This window comes from Octopus sinensis, linkage group LG7 (genome assembly GCF_006345805.1).
Source record: "Octopus sinensis linkage group LG7, ASM634580v1, whole genome shotgun sequence".
NCBI classification, from domain to species: Eukaryota; Metazoa; Mollusca; class Cephalopoda; order Octopoda; family Octopodidae; genus Octopus; species Octopus sinensis.
Genome location: NC_043003.1, coordinates 53,489,842 through 53,511,850, shown reverse-complemented (window position 1 = coordinate 53,511,850; position 22,009 = coordinate 53,489,842). Strand labels below are relative to the sequence as shown.

General features: G+C 36.7%; 1 protein-coding gene across 2 annotated transcripts in view; it reads left to right on the top strand.

Moving 5' to 3' along the window:
* LOC115214296 (coronin-7) overlaps positions 1–22,009 on the top strand; it is a 150,358-nt gene that overhangs the window by 117,089 nt on the left and 11,260 nt on the right. For both annotated transcript variants that reach the window (XR_003881888.2, XM_029783449.2), the window contains exons 16-25: positions 2,505–2,683; positions 3,441–3,549; positions 7,684–7,770; positions 10,413–10,555; positions 12,475–12,579; positions 14,467–14,552; positions 15,765–15,903; positions 17,045–17,251; positions 18,047–18,182; positions 19,946–20,037. Coding sequence is in view for 1 of the 2 variants with exons in the window: in XM_029783449.2 (XP_029639309.1) it covers positions 2,505–2,683; positions 3,441–3,549; positions 7,684–7,770; positions 10,413–10,555; positions 12,475–12,579; positions 14,467–14,552; positions 15,765–15,903; positions 17,045–17,251; positions 18,047–18,182; positions 19,946–20,037 (1,283 nt within the window). In the remaining variant the exon portion in view is untranslated. The remainder of the gene's footprint in view (positions 1–2,504; positions 2,684–3,440; positions 3,550–7,683; positions 7,771–10,412; positions 10,556–12,474; positions 12,580–14,466; positions 14,553–15,764; positions 15,904–17,044; positions 17,252–18,046; positions 18,183–19,945; positions 20,038–22,009) is intronic.

The following is a 22,009-nucleotide window of genomic DNA, read 5'->3' as shown; positions in this document are numbered from 1 at the left end:
TCGTCCAACCCATGCCAGCATGGAAAGCGGACGTTAAACGATGATGATGATGTAGAAGAATTACTTAGTGTGAAAAGACTAAGATAAAGAAACACTATCTAGAAAGTAGCTTCAAAGTATGCAAGAAGGAAGTTGTAGCATCCACTTGATACCATCAAATGCTTTATATGATTTACACACTGTCATGTGACTCAGTCTTGTAGTCATGTGATCAACTCTATTTATCGTGTTTATTTACTTCAATAAGTTTTGTAGAGGTAAAAGACATTTTGTAACTTTGGCTTTCTTTGTATAAATACATTACTGTGGAACTACATTATTTGGTTTGACTAAGATTTATTACTCTAAAGTAATTCTGAGAATAACCTTTTCCCACAAAGATCTGCCATTTGGGAAGTCAAGATGAGTAGTAGACTTGCAGCTATAGGTAAAATATTTCAAAAATTGAAAAACAGTATTTTTCAACATGTGAAGGAAAACCTTGTGATTTGAACATGTGAAAAATTCTTCACATAGCTGTGTGGATTATCATTTATTATATTCTGTGATTATCCGCCATTATTGACATTATTTAGTGCAATGGGTAAGGCTGCACAATATTTAATGAAAATGGAAAGATTGCACCAAAATACTTCACTGGAAACTAAGATTAAATTCTATGATTATGACCTTTAGTTTATAAAAGGCTTCTATAATCTTAGCGATTACAACAACAAAATATGTTGATGGGAATAACTATTGTGAGAGATACGTCAATTTTACAATTGTTGACTTGTGAGATTCTATATGCTTTTTAGTAATTAAGTGATAATTTGATGTGATTATTTTTGATGTGAGGCCGAGGAGAAGTTGAATGCGTTGAATGAGAACCCAGGTAGAGTGTTTAGGTTTATGAAATTAAATGAAAAAAAATGTAAGAGATGTTGAAGGAAGAAGACGTATGAATGGGAGTGATGGAAGGTTGAATTTTAGTGAGGAGGACAGGGGAAGAGTTTGGAAAGAGCATATGGAGGGAATTATGAATGAGGAGAATGAATGGGATCAGAGGGTGGAAGCTGTTGTGGTGAAGGGGCCAGTGGAGAGGGTTAGCTGGGAAGAAGTAGTGGAGTGGGCAATATGCAATTTGGTTTTTTGCCAGGAAAGGGGAAAATAGATGCAGTGTTCATTGTAAGGAGATTGCAAGAGGAATACCGAAATAAGGAGAAGGAGTTGTACATGTGCTTCATTGATCTGGGGAAGGCATTTGATAGGGTTCCAAGGAAGGTGATTGAGTGGGCATTGAGGAACAGAGGTGTACTAAAGGTAATTTTGAGGACAGTGATGAGATTGTATGAAGGGGTAGAGACAAGAGTTGGATCTGAGCTGTTGGTGAAGTTTGCAGTGAAAGTTGGCATGCATCAGGGATCTGTGTTTTCACCATTGTTGTTTGCAATAGTGGTTAATGTGGTGACGGAGAATGCAAGAGAGCGATTGATAGTGGAGATGCTATGTGCAGATGACCTTATTCTGATGAATGAGATGATGGAGGGATTGAGAGAGAAGTTTCAGAAATGGAAGAAGGCGTTTGAAAGCAAGGGTTTAAAGGTAAACCCCGGGAAGACAAACGTGATGGTGAGCAGGGTGGAAGGAGAAGTGTTAGTGAGTAAGGTAGATCCATGTGGTGTATGAAGGAAAAAGGTAATGGCAAATGTGGTGTTGTGTACAAAATGTGGGAAATGGATTCATGGTAGATGTACAAAAATGAAGGTGACCCCAAGACTGGCAAGAGATTTTATTTGTGGAAGATGTGAGAAAGGAGCTGCCAGAACCAGTGGAAACGCTATGTGACAAGGTGGAAACAGTGAGAGGGTTTTGTTATTTGGAAGATAGGGTGGATGTAAGTGGTGGATGTGAAGCAGCTGTGACAGCAAGAGCAAGACGTGGCTGGGTGAAGTTCAGGGAATGTGGAGCCTTATTATATGGGAAAAGGTTCTCCTTGAAGATGAAAGGAAGGGTTTATCGGAGTTATGGGAGATCTGCAATGCTGTATAGGAGTGAGATATGGGAAAGCGAAATGGCAATTTTGAGAAGGACTGAGAGAGCAATAGTGAAAGCAAATTGTGGTGTAAAACTATTGGATAAAAGGAAGGCTGAAAACTTGATGGGGATGCTGGGGTTGGAGGGATTGGTGGAATAGCTGGCAAGGGTGAATGGAGTGCGGTGGTATGGACATGTGTTGAGGAGGGATGAGGATCGTGTTCTGAGGAGAGTGCTTGAGTTTAAAGTGAATGAACCTCAAAAGCGAGATTAACCAAAGAAAGTGTGGAGGAGATGGGTGGAAGAGGAGATTGGGAGAGGAGATTGGGAGGATTGGCTTGAAGTAGGAGGACACCCAAAACCAGGTAAGATGGTGAGATGGTGTGAGAGCAGTTGCTGTATGAGTGAGGTAGCCACCCCCATTAACGGGGACAAACCTGGATTTAAAATATTGGAATTCATCATCATCATCATATTTTTACCTTCAGATATTAGACAACTGAAATTTAAACACCTCAAAGCTACCACACTGAACAAGGAACATCATATTGAAAATTTAAAAAATTTATCAAGGAACATTCCTGGTGAGAGCGATTTGTTTCAAGTAAATCAAAAAAGATGCGCAGTTCCATTGTCTACTACTGGAGGTTGTGTTGCAATATTTGAGGTAAACCTCTCTCTCTTTTCTATGCCTTTATGATTATGTCATTAACTCTGAGACATGGGAACTGAGTTAAGTTGCTTTGAAGAGTGGAGTACATTTTATTTTTAGTAACCAGTTGAAAGAGGTTATGAGAACCAATTTGCACATGATTAGCATGTTACTTCACTAGCTTGTGGGACATAGTTAATAAGCACAGTGAGGGTAAATTAAGCAGATTTTTTTTCCATTATAATTTTATTTATCAGTTATAAAAGATGTTATTTTTTAAAGCATACAGTATATTCTGACTCTATTACTACTATTACTTCAACTAATTTTCAGTGTAATTCAGAAGCCCAAAGTAACATTGCTTTGTGTACAAGTGTGCTGCATGCATACCAGTGTAATTCTGTTATTAGTTATATCTGAATTAAAAAACAACAACAAAAAACAATGTATAAGTGAGCAGGTAATTTCAAACCAATACCCAGTGGTTTCATACAACTACTATCAGGTGAAATTTACTGTCACTGTGGGTGGGCTGCTGTGCACATGTGCTGGTTTAATGGTTTACATTTTGGGAATAGACTGACATCTACTTAAAATTTAAATATACTCTTTAGAGGTATTTTATATGTATTTATTCAGATATAATGTAATTTGCACACACAGTCACACATACACACATACACAATCCTCTTTTGTATTGCAACCATAATTTACTTTCGTTTGTTCATTATAAGAATCTGATTTTGCATCTAATTTCTTTATTATAATATAGTTGAATAAACCCTGCCGTTTACCAGATTGTGGAATTCCAAGTCTTCAACATGGCACTAATGTTACAGATTTTGTTTGGGACCCTTTTAATGATCAAAGACTAGTTGTTGGTATGTATTGAAATATAATTATTTACATGGTTGGCATGCAAAATGCTGTTGTGAAATAAAAATAAGTTTTTGATCAGTTCAAATGTTTGGGACATAGCTGACTTGTAAAAAGGCCATTTATACTGCGATTTGCCAGAGGAAAAAATTCTTGCCTTATGCAAAAGGTATAAAACACTAAGTTTTTTTCTGTGGACTAATATATGCATTTCAAGTTACTTCTTGAAATGCATATATTAGTCCATAGTGAGTATTTTTTGCATATTACACCTATTGCCAAAAGTGAGGATTTTTCTCCCTGGCAAATTGTAGTGAAATATGGTCTCTTTTACTAGTCAAATATATCCCAAACATATTTGAACTGATCAAAAAGTTCGGTAATTATTTATATGGGCCAAGCATGGCTGTGTTTAAGAATTTATTTCACAATGTATCATCTGTGATAGTTTAAAAGGAATGGATGAGTGCCTAAATAAATTCTTTATTGCATTTTGTCTTATCTATTTATGTTCAGAGTTCTAATTATACCATGTTTCACCGTGCATTTCATTCCTTGGGAGTCAGTAAAATGAGTACCAGAAATGTTTCTTTTTTATCTATTCAGCTGAGTATCTCTCCCATCTCTGTAGATAGGACTCATGTGCTAATTTAAAAGAAATAATTACTGGCATTGGAATAAGACATTTGGGTACGGATGTTTGGATGCTGGTGGTTTGACATGGCTATCTGAACATTGAGCCTGTTTTAGCAACAGTACTTTTTGGCACTGGAGGCAAACACACACACACATGCTGAAACATACATATAGATGCAGGAGTGGCTGTGTGGTAAGTAGCTTGCTTCCCAACCAGATAGTTCTGGGTTCAGTCCCACTGCGTGGCACCTTGAGCAAGTGTCTTCTACTATAGCCTCAGGCCAACCAAAGCCTTGTGAATGGATTTGGTAGATGGAAACTGAAAGAAACCTGTCGTGTATATATACATACATACATATATACATACATACATATATATATATGTGTGTGTGTGTGTGTGTGTATGCTTGTGTGTCTGTGTTTGTCTCCCCAACATCACTTGACAACTGATGCTGGTGTGCTTATGTCCCCATGACTTAGCAGTTCAGCAAAATGGAATGATAGAATAAGTACAACGCTTCCAAAGAATAAGTCCTGGAGTCGATTTGCTTGACTAAAGGCAGTGCTTCAGCAGTGCTACAGTCAAATGACTGAAACAAGTAAAAGAATAAAAGCATACAGCGAAAGAGAGGATTACAGAGAGGAAGGAGAGAGAGAGATAGGGAGGCAGAGAATGAAAGAAACTTTAAAATAAAAGAAGTATTAAAATGTCTATTATAAAATAAGTTAGTATGAAATCAACATCTCCAAAATGACTCAAACCCTACTGGTATGCATTGTAAGTCACTATCTTGACAGGTAATATGTTACCAGGTAGAATGTCTGAATTCAGTTGGTCTTATTCCACTGGTTAAGGAAATCTATGATTAAAGGCAGTGGTTAGAGTGTTGGGCTCACAATCACAAGGTAGTGAGTTCGATTCCTGGCTAAGTTCTCTGTAGTGTGCTTGAACAGCACACTTTATTTCCACATAGCTCCAATTCACTCAGCTGTAGAAATGAGATGCGATGTCGCTGGTGTCAAGTTGTATCAGCCTTTGCCTTTCCTTTGGATGACATTGGTGACATGGAGTGGGGAGGCTGGTATGCATGGACAACCTTGCCCAGATTTGTGCTTTGGAGGGAAATTTTCTAGTTGCAATCCCATGGTCATTCATGACCGAAGGGGGTCTTTACCCTTTCTGTTTTTAGCTACAGTGCCTTGCTAAAGTCAACACCTCCTTGGAAACTGGATGTATTTTATTTTGATAGGAACAATTAATATTTTAAACTCCAATAATTTGTTTTAATATGAAAATCTATCACACTTTTATTTAATATACAAAATACATTTGAAAAATTTTAAGATGATTCTTAAACAAAGATAATTTTGAAAAATGTCTTTTCAAAAGACTACACCCACTTTGGAATGTCTTCAGCTAATACTTTGTGGATGATCCTGCTGTGTCAATTACAGCCTGCAGACGCCTTGGATAGCCTTCCAGGAGCTCGCTACAGTGGTTTGCTGACAGTTTTCGCAATTCTTCATGGCAGAACTTCTTGAGCTGTGTCAGATTGGATGGGGAAAGTTGGTGCACAGCCAGCTTTAGATCTTGCCATAGATTTTCTATAGGATTGAGGCCTGGAGACTGGCTGGGCCGCTCCAAAACTGGGATTTTCTTGCTAGCAAACCAAGCTTTAGTGCTTTTTGACACATGCTTGGGGTTGTTATCTTGTTGAAACTTGAAATTGCAACCCAAGTGCAGAGCTCTAGTAGACTTCAGCAGGTTTGTCTCCAATATTTCTTGGTACTTGACACTGTCCATGATACCTTGGATGGTTACCAACTCTCCAGGCCCTGCACCTGAAAAACAGCTCCAAAGCATGATCGAGCCACTGCCGTGCTTTACAGTGGGGATGGTGTGATGAAGTTGGTGAGCAGTGCCTTTTTTCCACCAAACATAGCGTTTCGTATTTTTTCCAAATAACTTGACTTTAGTCTCATCTGACCACAAAATCTTTCGCCACATGGTCATGGAATCATTAATATGACTTTTGGCAAAGTTAAGCCTAGCTTGCTTGTGTATAGACTTCAGAAGAGGCTTTTTTCTAGCTACCCTCCCTTGCAGGCCAGACCGGTGCAATACTCTGGAAATTGTAGATGCATGGACATCTGTCCTAGTACTGGAAACTAAAGCTTTCAAGTCTTCCAGTGTGGCACTAGGATTGGAGGTTGCCTCCTGGACCAGTTTTGACTTTGTTCTTCTGGTAAGTTTGCTCGGTCTCCCAGATCTTGGTAGGGTAGCAGTGGTTTTGTGCACTAACCACTTCTTAACTACGGTTTTAACAGTGCTTAGGGGCAATTCTAAAGTTTTTGCAATCTTTTTATAGCCATTATTTTCATTGTACTTTTGAATAGTAAAGTTTTTAAGTTCCTGAGACTGAGGCTTGCCCATTTTCTTTCCTGAGTTGGACACCTTGTGTTTACAGTCAGAGGCCAAAGACCAACATACCAAAAAACCATGTGGTGAATTATTTTGTAGGCAGTTAAATCACCTTATATAGCAAACGAATAGACTTGCTAAGTTTGTTTGTTATGGTAGAACGCACATATCACTTTTGATTGTTTTGGATTTTATACATCAATGACAAACTACCTGATAACACAGTATAATATCTGGGGTGGGGAGTGGGGTGTAGACTTTTGCAATGACATTTTTCTAAATTATATGATTTTAAGAATCAGTGTGAAATTTTCAAAATGTAATTTTTATATCAATGGAAAGTGTGATGGATCTGCTTATTATTTAACAATCATTGGAATTGAAAACAATGTGTTGTTCCCTGTTAAATTATACAAAATATATAAATTTTCAAAGTGGGTGTAGACTTTTGCAAGCCACACTATCTCTATCTGCACATGTGTTTACATCTGTATGTGTGTCTGTATGTTTGATATCTGTATCCTGTGTGTGTGTATATGGGTTTGTATATTACACTGTTTGTAATTGTATTTGTGTCTTTTATTTATTTATTTATCTATCTACTTATATATTATTTTATTTTATATTTTTTATTCTCATTTCCATTCTGTCTTTTGTTGTCAGGTTGCATAATATGGTGGAGTTGGGGTGGGGTGGTGGTGTTTCAGTGTTATTTAGGAATGTGAGTGGCTAATGATAGAAATCAAGGAAATAGAACCTTTAAAGTCACACTTGACTGCATCCAACCACTTACATAGTTTTATTCATAAATATTGCTTTCTACCCATTTTCTGTTGTTAAGGTGGCGAGCTGATATAAAATGCCTAGTGGCATTTCTTTTCGCTTTATGTTCAAATTCTGCTAGAATTGACATTGCCTTTCATCCTATTGGGGGTCAATAGAATAAGCACCACTCAAATACTGGGGTCGATGTAACTGACTGGCTCCGTCCCCTAGATTTCAGGCTTTGTGCCTATGTTAGAAAGAGAAAAAAATATTCCTCTATTGCTTTTAATGTCATAGATTTTCTTTTTCATTGCAGCCTGTGATGATGCTAAAATTAGAGTATGGAACATTCCAGAAGGTGGCTTGAAAGACTCTGTGAACGAACCAGAATTCATGTTAATTGGTAAGATATGTTTAGTGCAATTGTATTCCAGCAATGTCTAACAGGATGACTAATTTGAAATTTATTTTTAACTCATTTTCTCATAAGGTGCAAGCATGGTTGCGTTGTTAAGAACCCCTCTTTGCAACCATGTGATTTCAGGTTCAGTTCTACTGCATGGCATCTTGGACAAGTGTCTTCTACTATAGTTCTGGGTTGACCAATGCCTTATGAGTGAATTTGGTACATATAAATTGTGTGGAAGCCTGTTGTGTATATATAAAATATGTGTGTCTTCCCAATCACTGCTTGACAACCTGTGTTGGTTTATTTACATCCCCATAACTTAGTGGTTCAGCAAAAAAGACCAATAGAATAAGTACCTGGTTTAAAAATTAATTAATTTGTTTGACTAAAAATTCCCTTTGCAGCAGAACCTCAGCATGTCCACATTCCAGTAACTGGAACAAGTAAAAGATAAAGGATGTAAGTCGCAAACTGAAACCCTCTCTTTGCCTACATCTTGTAGACATGTGGCTTTATGGTTAATAAGTTCACTTTGTAACAATATGCTTTTAGGTTTGATGGAACTTCATGGCATATAGGGGAAGTGTCTTCTACTAGAACAATGGATTACATAATACCTTGTGGGTGTAATTTTGGTTGATGGATGGAGGACAACATCCTTCCAAAAGCAGTTTTCTACACTGAAGTGCTTTAGGGCAAGTGGAGCTGTGGTGGTCAGAGGTTGTGATACAGGGATATGCTGAAGAGACATATGAAGAATTCTGGCATTTCCCCAAACGTTAGGGAGAAGAAGGCTTTGCAGTGCAGTGAATAGCACCAAATGTTGAAACTTGTAATTGTAGCCATTGAGTAGAAACAGGAGAGAATATGAAAGGGCACATGAGAGGTGTCACTTCCCTTTTGTGTCAAGTAGCTTCAGATATCATCGCTTCTGCAAATTAAGGGCAGGCTTTGTTGTCCACATGGCAAGCCTACCAGAGATGATTACTGAATAAGAACAATCAATGTTGATCTATGATAGGCAGCTGAAGAAAAAAGAAGGTGGTGGTGTATACACACACACACGCAGATGTGTTGACCAATGCCTTATGAGTGAATTTTGTAGATATAAACAGATGTGTGTGTGTGTGTGTGTGTACTGGCATGGGGTAAAAATGGTGCATTGAACAAAAGTTCTTTGTGCTATTTCTGTCTACCTCTATTATCATTTATGCTTATCTGACTACCTTTCATCTTTGTCTGATGTTGATGAAATAAGTATCAGACAAAGTGTTATGGTTGATATAGTCACATAAAATAACATTTGAAATGTAAAAGAATTTATAATATTGTTATTTGGTAGTGTTCTAGTATTGAAATAAAAGCTTTAGATATTTTCTTGCATGCATCAAGTTACCAAATTACCATAATCATAATCATTTGTTCTAATATCTGAACTGGGTCAAACAGCAAACAATGTAGCATCTATTCATGTTTTTTCACATTGTCTCATCTTACCTGTGACACCTGGAGTTATAAAATAAAATACCGTTTTTCTTTTTTCTTTTACTTGTTTCATTATGTAACTACGTAGAAGCAGTACTTGTTTTTTTTTTGTTTTAAGATATGGTTTTAAAGCTCTCTTTTGCCGAAGTGCTAAGTTATGGGGATGTAAACAAACCACTACTAGTTGTCGAGCAATGGTGTGGGAACTATCTCACACACACACACACACACGCACGCACACACACGCACATATATGAGAGGCTTCCATACTTTTGACCACTTACTAAATGCACTTATAAAGCATTAGTCATCCCAAAGCTGTCACATAAGGTACCACTCCATGGGGCTGAACCCTAAACTACATGGTTGCAAAATGAGTGTTTTAACCACATAGCTAGGACTGAGATGATTTAAGGAAATAAAGGTGGCGAGCTGGCAGAAACGTTAGCACGCCGGGCGAAATGCGTAGCTGTATTTCATCTGCCATTACGTTCTGAGTTCAAATTCTGCTGAGCTCAACTTTGCCTTTCATCCTTTCGGGGTCGATAAATTAAGTACCAGTTACACACTGGGGTCGATATAATCGACTTAATCTGTTTGTCTGTCCTTGTTTGTCCCCTCTGTGTTTAGCCCCTTGTGGGTAGTAAAGAAATAGATTTAAGGAAATAAAACTGTACTAATTATTTGTAGCAAGCTACTTAGATTTTGTATTAAAATAAAGAGATTGATTTGTACAGGGTGGTCTGAAAGTCTTGTTACCAGCTGTAAATATTGCTTTAATTTTCTATTATCAAGGACAGGGTTTCACAAGTGTGATACCAGAATACCCATCAGTTGAAGGACGCTGTTTTGGCAGCCTTTGCCACAATCATCAAAGCACAGCTTCATAAAATATCACACAGGATATGGCATCACATCATTTTGTGCCACCAAAATGATGGTGTTCATACAGACCTTCTTGCTGTGTGACTGTCAGCGTCAATGAAAGTGAATATGCTAAAACAAGTACATGTGTTTGATATTATTATATTGTTCCTCTATTGTTCTTATTACTTTTCAGTAGGGGATGGCAAGACTTTCGGATCACCCTATATTTTTGCTTAGAATTTGAATAATTTAATAGTAAAACTTATATGCTTTGTCTTTTCCAGGTCATCAGGAAAAAATATATTTTGTACGTTTCCACCCACTTGCCAAAGATATCCTTGCATCAGCTTCTTATGACATGACTGTGAAAATCTGGGATTTGACAACTCAGGAAGCAGTTATAGAGCTTAAAGGACATACTAGCCAGGTGAGAATATGTAGAAAATCATACTTAATTTTATATTTTCTGAATATTTTTCAGGAATTGCCAAAAATTTGGTTTGATATTCCAAAATAAATTCAATGTTTATTGATTTTTATAATTAGGCATAGGAGTGGCTGTGTAGTAAGTAGCTTGCTTATGAACTATGTGGTTCTGGGTTCAGTCCCACTGTGTGACACCTTGGGCAAGTGTCTTCTACATTAGCCTTGGGCCAATCAAAACCTTGTGAGTGGATTTGGTTGACAGAAACTGAAAGAAGCCTGTCATATGTATATATATATATATATATATATATGTATGTATGTGTGTATGTGTGTCTGTGTTTGTCCCCCCAACATCGCTTGACAACTAATGCTGGTGTGTTTACATCCCCTGTAACTTAGCAGTTCGGCAGAAGAGACTGATAGAATAAGTACTAGGCTTACAAAGAATAAGTCCTGGGTCGTTGTGCTCGACTAAAGTTGGTGCTCCAGCATGACCACAATCAAAATGACTGAAACAAGTAAAAGAAGAAGACTTTTGAAATTTTGAGTTATGACTTGTATTTGTTTGTTATACTTGGCTGCTATTTCTAGTAAGTTTGAGTGATCATGTAGAGATTCTCTTGATGGCTGACACTGATGTAAGTGGGCTGGAGATGTAATATGTAAGTTTGGTTATGTTGCTGGAAGAACATTTTGGAGTGGAATAGCTTTTAGGAATGAACAATGGCTCTCACATGGCTAATTTGGTATTTGGTCTTCAGTTTTAGTATCAGTTCCAGCTTCTGTACAATATATGTTTGTGTACTATTCTTTAGTTTGTTTAGAATGAGAAGGAGTCAGGTCATGATCTAGATGGAAGAATGCCCAAATGGCAGTATATCTTTCTATCTTCTTTGTTTAGTTTTTGGTTTCTATGTTTAGAAAATTGTTTGATAAAAATGGTAATGTTTTGTCGATGTATAACTGTGTTGTGTGAAACCTTTTAGAGTTAGGTTTTTTATGATGTTAAATTAACATTTTTCTTTTATGGTATCTGGATTACTTTGAATTACAATACATATAGGTCAGGCATGGTCGTGTGGTTACAAAGCGTACTTCCTAACCAGATGGTTTCATGTTCAGTCCCAATGTACGACACCTTGAGCAAGTGTCTTCTATTATAGCCCTGAGCCAGCTAAAACCTTCTGAGTGGATTTAATAGATGGAAACTGTAGAAGCTTGCTGTATATGTGTGTATGTGTGCGTGTGCAAGCCTAGAGAAATGGACGTTAAAATATAATGATGATAATTGTCATTTGTAACTCAGACTTTCTTGGTTTAAGCCTTTATGTTTACAATCAATGGCTACAACAAAAATAATATTCATCAGTCTTCTTTGTAATCTCAATCTTGTTACATGAGTTGTGTGTAGGTGAGATAGCTTGCATGAAAAAGTCTTTAGGTGCCCATCATACTAACATATTTTTCACTGGAATTTTTCCAGAATTGACAATGTGGCTGTGTGTGACCACACACACAGCCTTATGGTCTTGGGTTCAGGCTCACTGTATGGCACCTTGGGTGAGTGTCTTCTGCTATAGCCAGGGTTGACCATACCCTTGCCAGTGGATCTGGTAGATAGAAACTGAAAGAATCTCATTGTGTATATCTGTGTGTGTGTGTGTGTGTGTTTGCAAGTACCATTGTCCTGACATTATGTTGTAAACAAGCAGCACCATCATAAAAGTGATGTTGTTTGTTTCCTATTTTCCACAGATATTAGAAATATTATCTGACTTAAAAACAAGGACAGGCATTTGGCTGTTGAAAGTTTCTCTCAACAAATTTTTTTCTGACCCATCAAAGCATGGAAAAGTGGTTGTTAAATCATGATGATATTGATTGTTCTTTTGTTCTAAACTTTTTTTGTTTTCTTTGCAGATTTTCACTTTAGATTGGAGTCCATGTGGCAAGAAATGTGCTACAGTATGTAAAGATGGCAAAATACGTGTTTATGAACCTCGTGTATCTACAGAAGCTATTAAGGTAATTAATTACAGAGCTGATCTTAATGACAATCTTATTGTAAGTTTAAGTGATAAGATACTAAAACTTCTGGCTTGCGGACAACATGTAAGGAACTAACATGTCCTGACACTAGAATCACTTCATAATATTTTGCATATAAGTTTCCTTGTTAAAATAGATGATCATCAATTTGTAAAATTGTTATAAAGTAATCAATTAAATACCTATTTATGTGTATGTATATACATGATTGAAGGCGCTTGGCTCAGTGGTCAGAGCATCAAGTTACGATCGTGAGGTTGTGAGTTCGAATCCTGGACTGGTCTGCGTGTTGTGTTCTTGAGCAAGACACTCTATTTCACGTTGTTCCAGTTCACTCAGCTGTAGAAATGAGTTATGACGTCACAGGTGCCAAGCTGTATCGGCCTTTGCCTTTCCCTTGGATAACACTGGTGGCATGGAGAGGGGAGGCCGGTATGCATGGGCGACTGCTGGTCTTCCATAAACGGACTTGTCCGGACTTGTGCCTGGGAGGGTAACTTTCTAGGTGCAATCCCATGGTCAGTCATGACCGAAGGGTGTCTCAGCATATACATGATAGCTGCAACTTGATTTTGAGCAATGCCATCCCTTTATTGTTCTTTTATAAATAAGTAGCACAAACGTGGCATTCCAATCCTGCTGGAGATTTGCACATTTATACACAGATGTGGCAATGATGGACTCTTCTAACAGTTAGTGTTTAAAGAGCCTACCACCCACATCAATATAGATATATGTATGCATTCCATCATGGAACTTTTCACTGAGTGTTTTGCCTTTTTTGGAGGGATATGGCTAGCGATAGTATGCAACATGCACTAGAAATGTTAATAGAAATGTTCAAAATCAAGTGATACCTATACTTGAAACTTTTTAAAGTGAGAAAAGGCCATGCACAGAGCCAATCGCACTCTCTGAACAGTGTATGCATTTGCCCCAAAGGAATAGCTAGTCTACATCATTGAATGCAAATGAAGTTGCAGGTTTATATACATACCTTAGAGTATAACATAGTCTGCTGGCTTATCAGATTCTGTTAAACCATCGAACCCATGCCAGCATGAACGTTGGATATCAAAAGATGATGATGATATCTTAAACTAGTTCTTACCATGTCTGGTATTCATGTATACACACACATACACACACACACACACACATATATATATATATATACATATACATCTTCCCTGTCTCTCTGTCTCTCTCCCCCTCCCTCCCTCCATCTTTTTCTCTCTCTCTGCATGTATATATATATAATTATAATTAAGGGCATAGAAAATTTTTTCCAAGTCTATATGCTGAAGATAGACACTAAATTGTCTCAACACTTTAAAAATCACAAATTACACCTGTGTATTTTTGTGATTTTTAAAGTGGTGAGACAATTTAGCATTTTTCAACACATAGGCTTGAAAAAATATTTTTCTATGCTCTTAATTATAATCATATACATGATTTCACCTTAATCAGTCTATTTTTATATGCTGGCCACTGATAAAATTTAAAAGAAAAAATTTTATCCTTTATATATATGTATATATTTATTCAATCAAAGGATATGAATCGAAGCAAGTTGTAGGATATATACTTGTTTTAATTATTTGTTATATTATATTATATTATATTATATTATAATGTTAATGAATTTATAATATGTCAATAGTCCTCTAATATAAATATATATATATATATATATATATTATATTATATTATAATGTTAATGAATTTATAATATGTCAATAGTCCTCTAATATAAATATATATATATATATATATATTATATATATATATATATATATATATATATATATGTATATTCATACAGTAAGGTTTCCTTTATGTAATTTTCTTATTCTGCAGGAAGGTACAGGTCCTTCCGGAAGCCGAGGAGCCAGAGTTGTATGGACTCTAAATGGCAAATTCCTTGTTGCTACTGGTTTTGACAAGTAAGTTGTAATTGTTTAAAATTTTACTTTTATCAAATCAAATGATTTATAATTCAAATTATGTTCCCCTTCAATTTTATTTGAAGTTTAATCAAATCATGCTTTTGATGTTGTAATAAGGCAAATTTTAGGTTTTGAGTAAGATGATGGTGCTTGTTAATGGTTTTAGATATTGGAAATGATAACTTTTTCATTATATAAGAAGGAGAGGTAGAGCTCATGACATTTGCATCCCTCCAGACTGATCAGATTGACACAGCCATTACTTAGACTAATATGCAGAATTTCAAGTTATGTAGAAGGGAAGCTGGAGGGGTCTTGTCTTAAGGCTTGCAATAATAGCATGGATGGTCAGCAAAAGTGGGTATGATCACTTTTTATTTGGAATTATTCCACAGCTCATCTTTTTAATGAAGTTGCTAAGTGTAGGAAGGTGAAGAAAAAGAATAATTGCTTGGAATGTGGATTACTTTTAGGCACTCAATGCCTAAAATTTTGGGATTAATAAATGAAACACCAATCAAGTACTCTAGTTGATGGCATTGACTGACCTTAACTGTCCACAATTATTGGCTTTGTGCCTAAGTCAGAAACAATGACTGTTGACCTGTCCATACTCAATAAGATCCACCCACCACAACAGAATTGATACTGGTGCTGGTGTCACGTTAAAAGCACTGGTGTCACATAAAAAGCACCCAGTACACTCTGTAAAGTGGTCGGCATTAGGAAGGACATCCAGCCATAAAAAAAACATGGAGCCTGGTGCAATCCCTGGCCTTACCAGCTCTGATCAGACTGTCCAACTCATGCCAGTACAGAGAATAGACATTAAATGATGAACATGAGGATGATGATTATTAAAAGTAAAATCCTTTTCCATACTTACTGCTATATTTTATTTAAATCTTAAATCTAATTTCTTTTAAGTTTTTGGTATATAAGATGATCAGTATTTTTCAAGCAATGTGTTGCATTGAAGTTTATGAAGAATATAAAATATATTCAGTTGTTTAGTCTTCTTTTCCATTTGAATGATATATTTAGCAATATATGAGAATGCCTAAATTTACATCTCCAGCCAACCTATAGAAAAAGTGCTCAAAATGAAATTAATAAAATCAAATCAAATTAAATTATAGGTATGTTGTTCATTGTTACAAACTTTTTTTGATGTTGAATTTTCCTTTTTTTCTTTCCATTTTCCTTTAGAATGAGCCAGCGCAAGTTATTTTTATATGATGCACAGGAATTAGGAGCACCACTAGACATAGTTGAATTAGATTCTTCTCCTGCAATATTGGTTCCTCATTATGATGAAGACAGCTCTACATTATTTGTTACTGGACGGGTAAGTTGCAATTTATTTCTTAATTCTCCTTTTATGCATTTCAAACTTTCTATTTCTTTACATCAAATGTTAATTTGGTGCTAGATTTTACAGAACAAAGTCTCTAGTTAGAAAATCTCCAAAAGAGATAAAAGTAGTTACTATACTGAGAAGTAATGTTTACCGCCACATCAATATAACTGTTCCTTAGGAATCGACATTACTACAGTTTTTAACCCCAGGTGGGGCCTGCTCCAGCTGGTCATCAATGCAGTCTGCACCCAATATATATTGCAAGCAGGGGAGCGAACCCTACCATGTTCTAGCAGCTGATGGGATTACCAGAATGTATGGTTTGGGGCTATTTGTGCCAGTTGCCAGTGGTGAACACCCATCTGCTAGAGACAGCAGTAATTTGCTCCAGCTGGCAATATATAGAAAACTAAGTGACAATCAGTCACTGATTTTGCAACAAGCAAAGTAGCTAGTTAGAAAATTTCTGTAATAAATGAAAGTAGTAAGTATAGGTGCAGGAGTGGCTGTGTGGTAAGTAGCTTGCTTACCAACCACATGGTTCCGAGTTCATTCCCACTGCGTGGCACCTTGGGCATGTGTTTTCTACTATAGCCTCGGGCCGACCAAAGCCTTGTGAATAGATTTGGTAGACAGAAACTGAAGGAAGCCCGTCATATATATGTATATATATATATATATATATGTGTGTGTGTGTGTATATGTTTGTGTGTCTGTGTTTGTCCCCACAACATTGCTTGACAACCGCTGCTGGTGTGTTTATGTCCTCGTAACTTAGCAGTTCGGCAAAACAGACCAATAGAATAAGTACTAGGCTTCCAAAGAATAAGTCCTGGGGTCGATTTGCTCGACTAAAGGCGGTGCTCCAGCATGGCCGCAGTCAAATGACTGAAACAAGTAAAAGAGAAAAAAGAGAGATAGTGAGAAGTAATGTTTATTGCCACATCAATATGGTTATTCCATAAGAATCGATGTTACTACTGTTTTTAACCCTAGGAGGACCCTCCTCCAGTTGGTTATCGAACCCTTCTCAGGTATTTCTGAATTTGTAACTTATATGATTTCTAAATTGTATCTACTTATGTTTTCTAATATAATAATTTATTCTGCTTGTCCTTTCTGCTTTCAGGGAGATGGAACTATATTTACATATGAAGTAACACATGAAGCTCCTCACTTAAATCAACTGAGCCCCTGTCGGTTCAGTAATCTGCACCAAGCCATATCTTTCTTGCCAAAGATTGCATGTGATGTTAGTCAAGTGGAATTTGCTCATGCATGGAGGTTGTTATTGACACATATAGAACCCGTCTCCTTTAAAGTTCCCCGAGTCAAGGTATGTTCTTGTTGTTGTTCAATTCCAGCTCAACCCTCATTGAGCAAACCTATGAACAAAGGCATTCAAGCCATGATCATTCATTCTTTGTTTAAGGTGTTGGTTTGTTTACGTCCTTGTAATTTAACAGCTTGGCAATTGAAACTGATAGAATAAGCACCAGACATAAAAATAAGTTATGGTGTTGATTTGTTTGACCAAAACCCTTTAAGATGGTATTCCAGGATGGCCACAGTCCAGAGACTTACCATAAATCCTCGAGTATAGTCCACCCTTGAGTATAATACACAAGGGATTTTTAGGGGCCTGCACCCCGAACAAAATGCTTAGCAGTATTTCGTTTGTCTTTATGTTCTGAGTTCATATTCTGCTAAGGTCGACTTTACCTTTCATCCTTTTGGGGTTGATAAAATAAGCACCAAATGAGTACTTCTAGGTCAATGTAATCAATTTAACCCCTCCCCCAAATATGATGACCATGTGCCAAAATTTGAAACCATTTTAACATGCGTGGCAAAATGCTTAGCAGCATTTCGTCTGTCTGCATGATCTGAGTTCAAATTCTGCTGAGGTCAACTTTGCCTTTCATCCTTTTGGGGTCAATAAATTAAGTGAAACTGGGGTTGATGTAACCGACTAGTCCCCTCCCCCCAAATTTCAGGCCTTGTGTCTTTAGTAGGAAGGATTATTATTATTATTATTATATTATTATTATTATTATTGAAGTCTTAGCCTTTTTCTGAGAAATGTTACTGTAATAAGTCAAATGTTCCTTTTTCTCTTCATTCTTTCCAGAGTAACTTCTTTCAAGACGATCTGTTTCCTGATACCAGAGTGTTGTGGGAACCAGCTTTAAGTGGCTCTGATTGGCTGAGTGGGGTAGATGCCGAAGCTTCTAGAATTAGTCTTAAGCCAGGCAACATGGAATCATGTACGTTCTAAAGTTTATTTAATATATTCAAATCTAAGGCTGTGAGCTGGCAGAAACAGCATGTCGGGCGAAATGCTTAGCAGTATTTCGTCTGTCTTTATGTTCTGAGTTCAAATTCTGCCAAGGTCGACTTTGCCTTTCATCCTTTTGGGGTTGATAAATTAAGTACCATTTGTGTACTGGGGTCGATCTAATCGACTGGCTCCCTCCCCCAAAATTTTGGGCCTTGTGCCTAGAATAGAAAAGAATATATTTAAATCCATTTAATTAAATTTTGACATTAGAATGTTTTATGATAAATAAAATTTAGAATTTATTGACTATTTTAGTGCAGGTATAGGTGTGTGATTAAGAACTTTGCTTTGCAACAAGTTTTTGAGTTCAGTCCCACTGTGCAGCACCTTGGGAAAGTGTCTTCTACTTTAGTGACCGATGCCTTATGAGTGAATTTCAACTGGCACATATAGCCCAAAACCACACATTCTGGTAATCCCATTATCTGCTAGAACATGGTAGGGGTTCACTCCTCTGCTTGCAATATATATTGGGTGCAGACTGCATTGATAACCAGCTGGAGCAAGCCCCACCTGGGGTTAAAAACTGTAGTAATGTCGATTCCTATGGAATAGCTATATTGATGTGATTAAGATTTAAATAAAATATGGCAGTAAGTACGGAAAAGGATTTTACTTTTAATAATCATCATCCTCATCCTCATACGTCTATTCACTGTACTGGCATGAGTTGGACAGTCTGATCAGAGCTGGTAAGGCCAGGGATTGCACCAGGCTCCATGGTTTTTTATGGCTGGATGTCCTTCTTAATGCCAACCGCTTTACAAAGTGTACTGGGTGCTTTTTACGTGACACCAACACCAGTGCTTTTAACGTGTGGAAGCCCTTCATATATGTGCGTGTGTGTGGGTAACTTTGTGTTTGTCTCTCACACTGCTTGACAACCAGTGCTGGTTTGTTTACTGCCACTGGGGTTAATTTGTTTGACTAAACCCCAGCTTGGCAACAGCCCAATAACTGAAACCAGTAAAAAGAAGGTTAGAAAAAAAAAGATGACGTCTGCATAATTTATTTATAACTGAGATCTACTTGGTGTTTAAGTAACAGTTAAAACTGTGGTGTATGCGGGAGATTTGAAATAAAGACACCTACCTTCTCTTCGTCGACACAGACCTCTCCGGCAGTAATGTGCCCTTCTACGTGGCCCGACCTGAACGCTAAAAATAGCAGCTCACACGTCCAGCTCTGTCGGCTACCCTGATCGAAAAGGGCCAATGCTCCCCTGCCTGCACGCGCATCACTCCTGCCTCTTCTTCTTCCAGTCAGCCCCAAATTCCGGTCAGCTCCACAGCTGCTGACGGCATCCCACAAAAACACATGAGGAGAACCAAATGTATGATCTGATGGGTGTACAATGTTCGTATGTGAAAAGAAAGGCTGGAAGTGAATTTAGACAACAATTGAACATAAAAAATGCAGATATTAATAATAGACAGGGCTTTACTGGTTTGGGCAAGTGATGTTAATGGTGGATGCAAGCTGGGTAAAGCATTATTGTAAATTGGTAGGTAGACTTAGAAGAAAACATTCAGAGTTGTTTTGTTTATGTTGTTTGCTTAGTAATTTTACCTATAGCATGGAGAAAAGAAACCAAAACAAAATATTACAACTAAATTGTATCATTTCTTAAGATATACACAGTCATTAGTTAAATATATATCATAACAATTGTTTCTATCTTTTTTCTAGTGAGTAAAGCCCCAACTCCTTCAACTAAACAAAAAAAGTATGACAGTACAGATCCTGAAATTTTCAAGACTGATGAAATGAAGAAAAAGGAGGTATGTATGTATACATAAAAACGCCTACCGATATATATATATATATATATATATATAATTAAACAAATGGTTTACACCTGGTAGCTTACTGGTAAAGCACGGTCATTTTCACAGTGATTGTTATGCATATGCCAAATTCTCATATATTCCATCTTGCATCTTTCATTTACCATTTATATATATATATATATAAATAATCACATGATCACGTGACTGACCGAGCCATCAGATGTTGCTATACATCACTAGTCACAATGTGCTACACATTGTTTTAGCCTTCAAATGATGCCACCCAGCTGGCTAAGCAAGCACGCCAACAGAAGAAAGAGTGAGAGAAAATTGTGGTGAAAGAGTACAGCAGGGGTCACCACCACCCCGTGCCGGAGCCTCATGGAGCTTTAGGTATTTTCGCTCAATAAACACTCACAACTCCTGGTCTGGGAATCGAAACCACGATCCTTCAACCACCAGCCCGCTGCCCTAACAATTGGGCCATTGCACCTCCACACACACACACATATTTTGATTGGTCAGTTGTTCATAAATCTGAAAAAAGTGCACACAAAAAGATTGTTTAGTGCAGATTAGTAAAGAAGTTATGTACTTTTAGCCAACAGGTCTGATTAATTGCCTATATTGCTAAGATCAATAACAGATGTGAAACCAATTGTAACATTTTGGGTGGCCAAAAGCAACAACTACATATATAAACTCATGCATATCATAAAAAGATGATGATGTATATAATGATTTGCATATTTATTCTTAATGTGATTTGGCAGATTCAAACACAAAATATGCTAGTCATAGTTATGTATATCACTGGAGAACAACTTCTTTCTATAAAGACAGTGTGTTCATGGCACACGTGGTTTATTGGTGCAAGGGATTCTGGGACACCAGTATTTTGACATGTCTCGTGAGCAAGAAGTATATTTTGTGTTTAAATCTGTTGGAATGCATTAAGAATAAATATTCTGATTGTCATTTCACATGTTATTGTACACAGTGCAAGTAACAATTTCTTTTAATCAATATATATAATATTTACGTATTTTAGAGTTGTACTTGTTGGTATGTAACTTGATCTGAGTTTATGTGTTGAAAGTAAAACAATTACAACAATGCAGGAGTGTAATTTTACTTGTTTAAAAGCATCTAACTGTTGCAGTCAATTTTGTATTTTTTTAAAAATTGTTTTATTTATCATAAAATGTCATAAATTTGTTACCTTTCTGTGACCTGATCACTGACATAATTCTTTTGTATTTCCTAGAACTGTGTGGGTGATCAGATCACTGAAGTGTGACAAAACTATTTTTAAGAAAGTAAATGTAACAGGTTTTGTATATTTTATAGTGGTTTAACTGCCTCTTCCACAATGTAACTGTTTTATATAATATATATATATGTGTGTGTGTGTGTAAATAACTGATATTTTAAGGGTGATATTATCCGCATAAAACTGGCATGGTTGGTGGTGATGGCTAATAGGTCGTCGACATACAGGTTGAAGTGAGGGATGGAGATCATTCAACTTTAGGGCATATCAGGTTTAACTGAATGTGGCTCAGGGAAAGTTCCATCATGCTTTGGTTCTATAGACAAGAGGATAAGGGCCCATAAGTTGGCCATTTAGCTAGATTTACATGTTAGACATGGTCAAGATCAAGACTTTATAATAAAGTTAACATTGTCACTGGATGGTCATTGGTCATGGTAATGGTCTGCTTCAACAGGAATCATTTTATGTATAAAAACTTACCCTTGTTATGTTAGTCCCATAATTTGATTATGGTTGTAATGGTTGGAAATTATATTAAAAATTTGGCAAAAAGTGGGAAATAGGAATAGTGAGTATATCTATTTGTAGCATTTACTGACTACACAACTGTTGATATATATACATACATGCATATATGTATCTTAAAGCTTTATAAATTTTATTATTTGTTATGTAAATATTTTGATT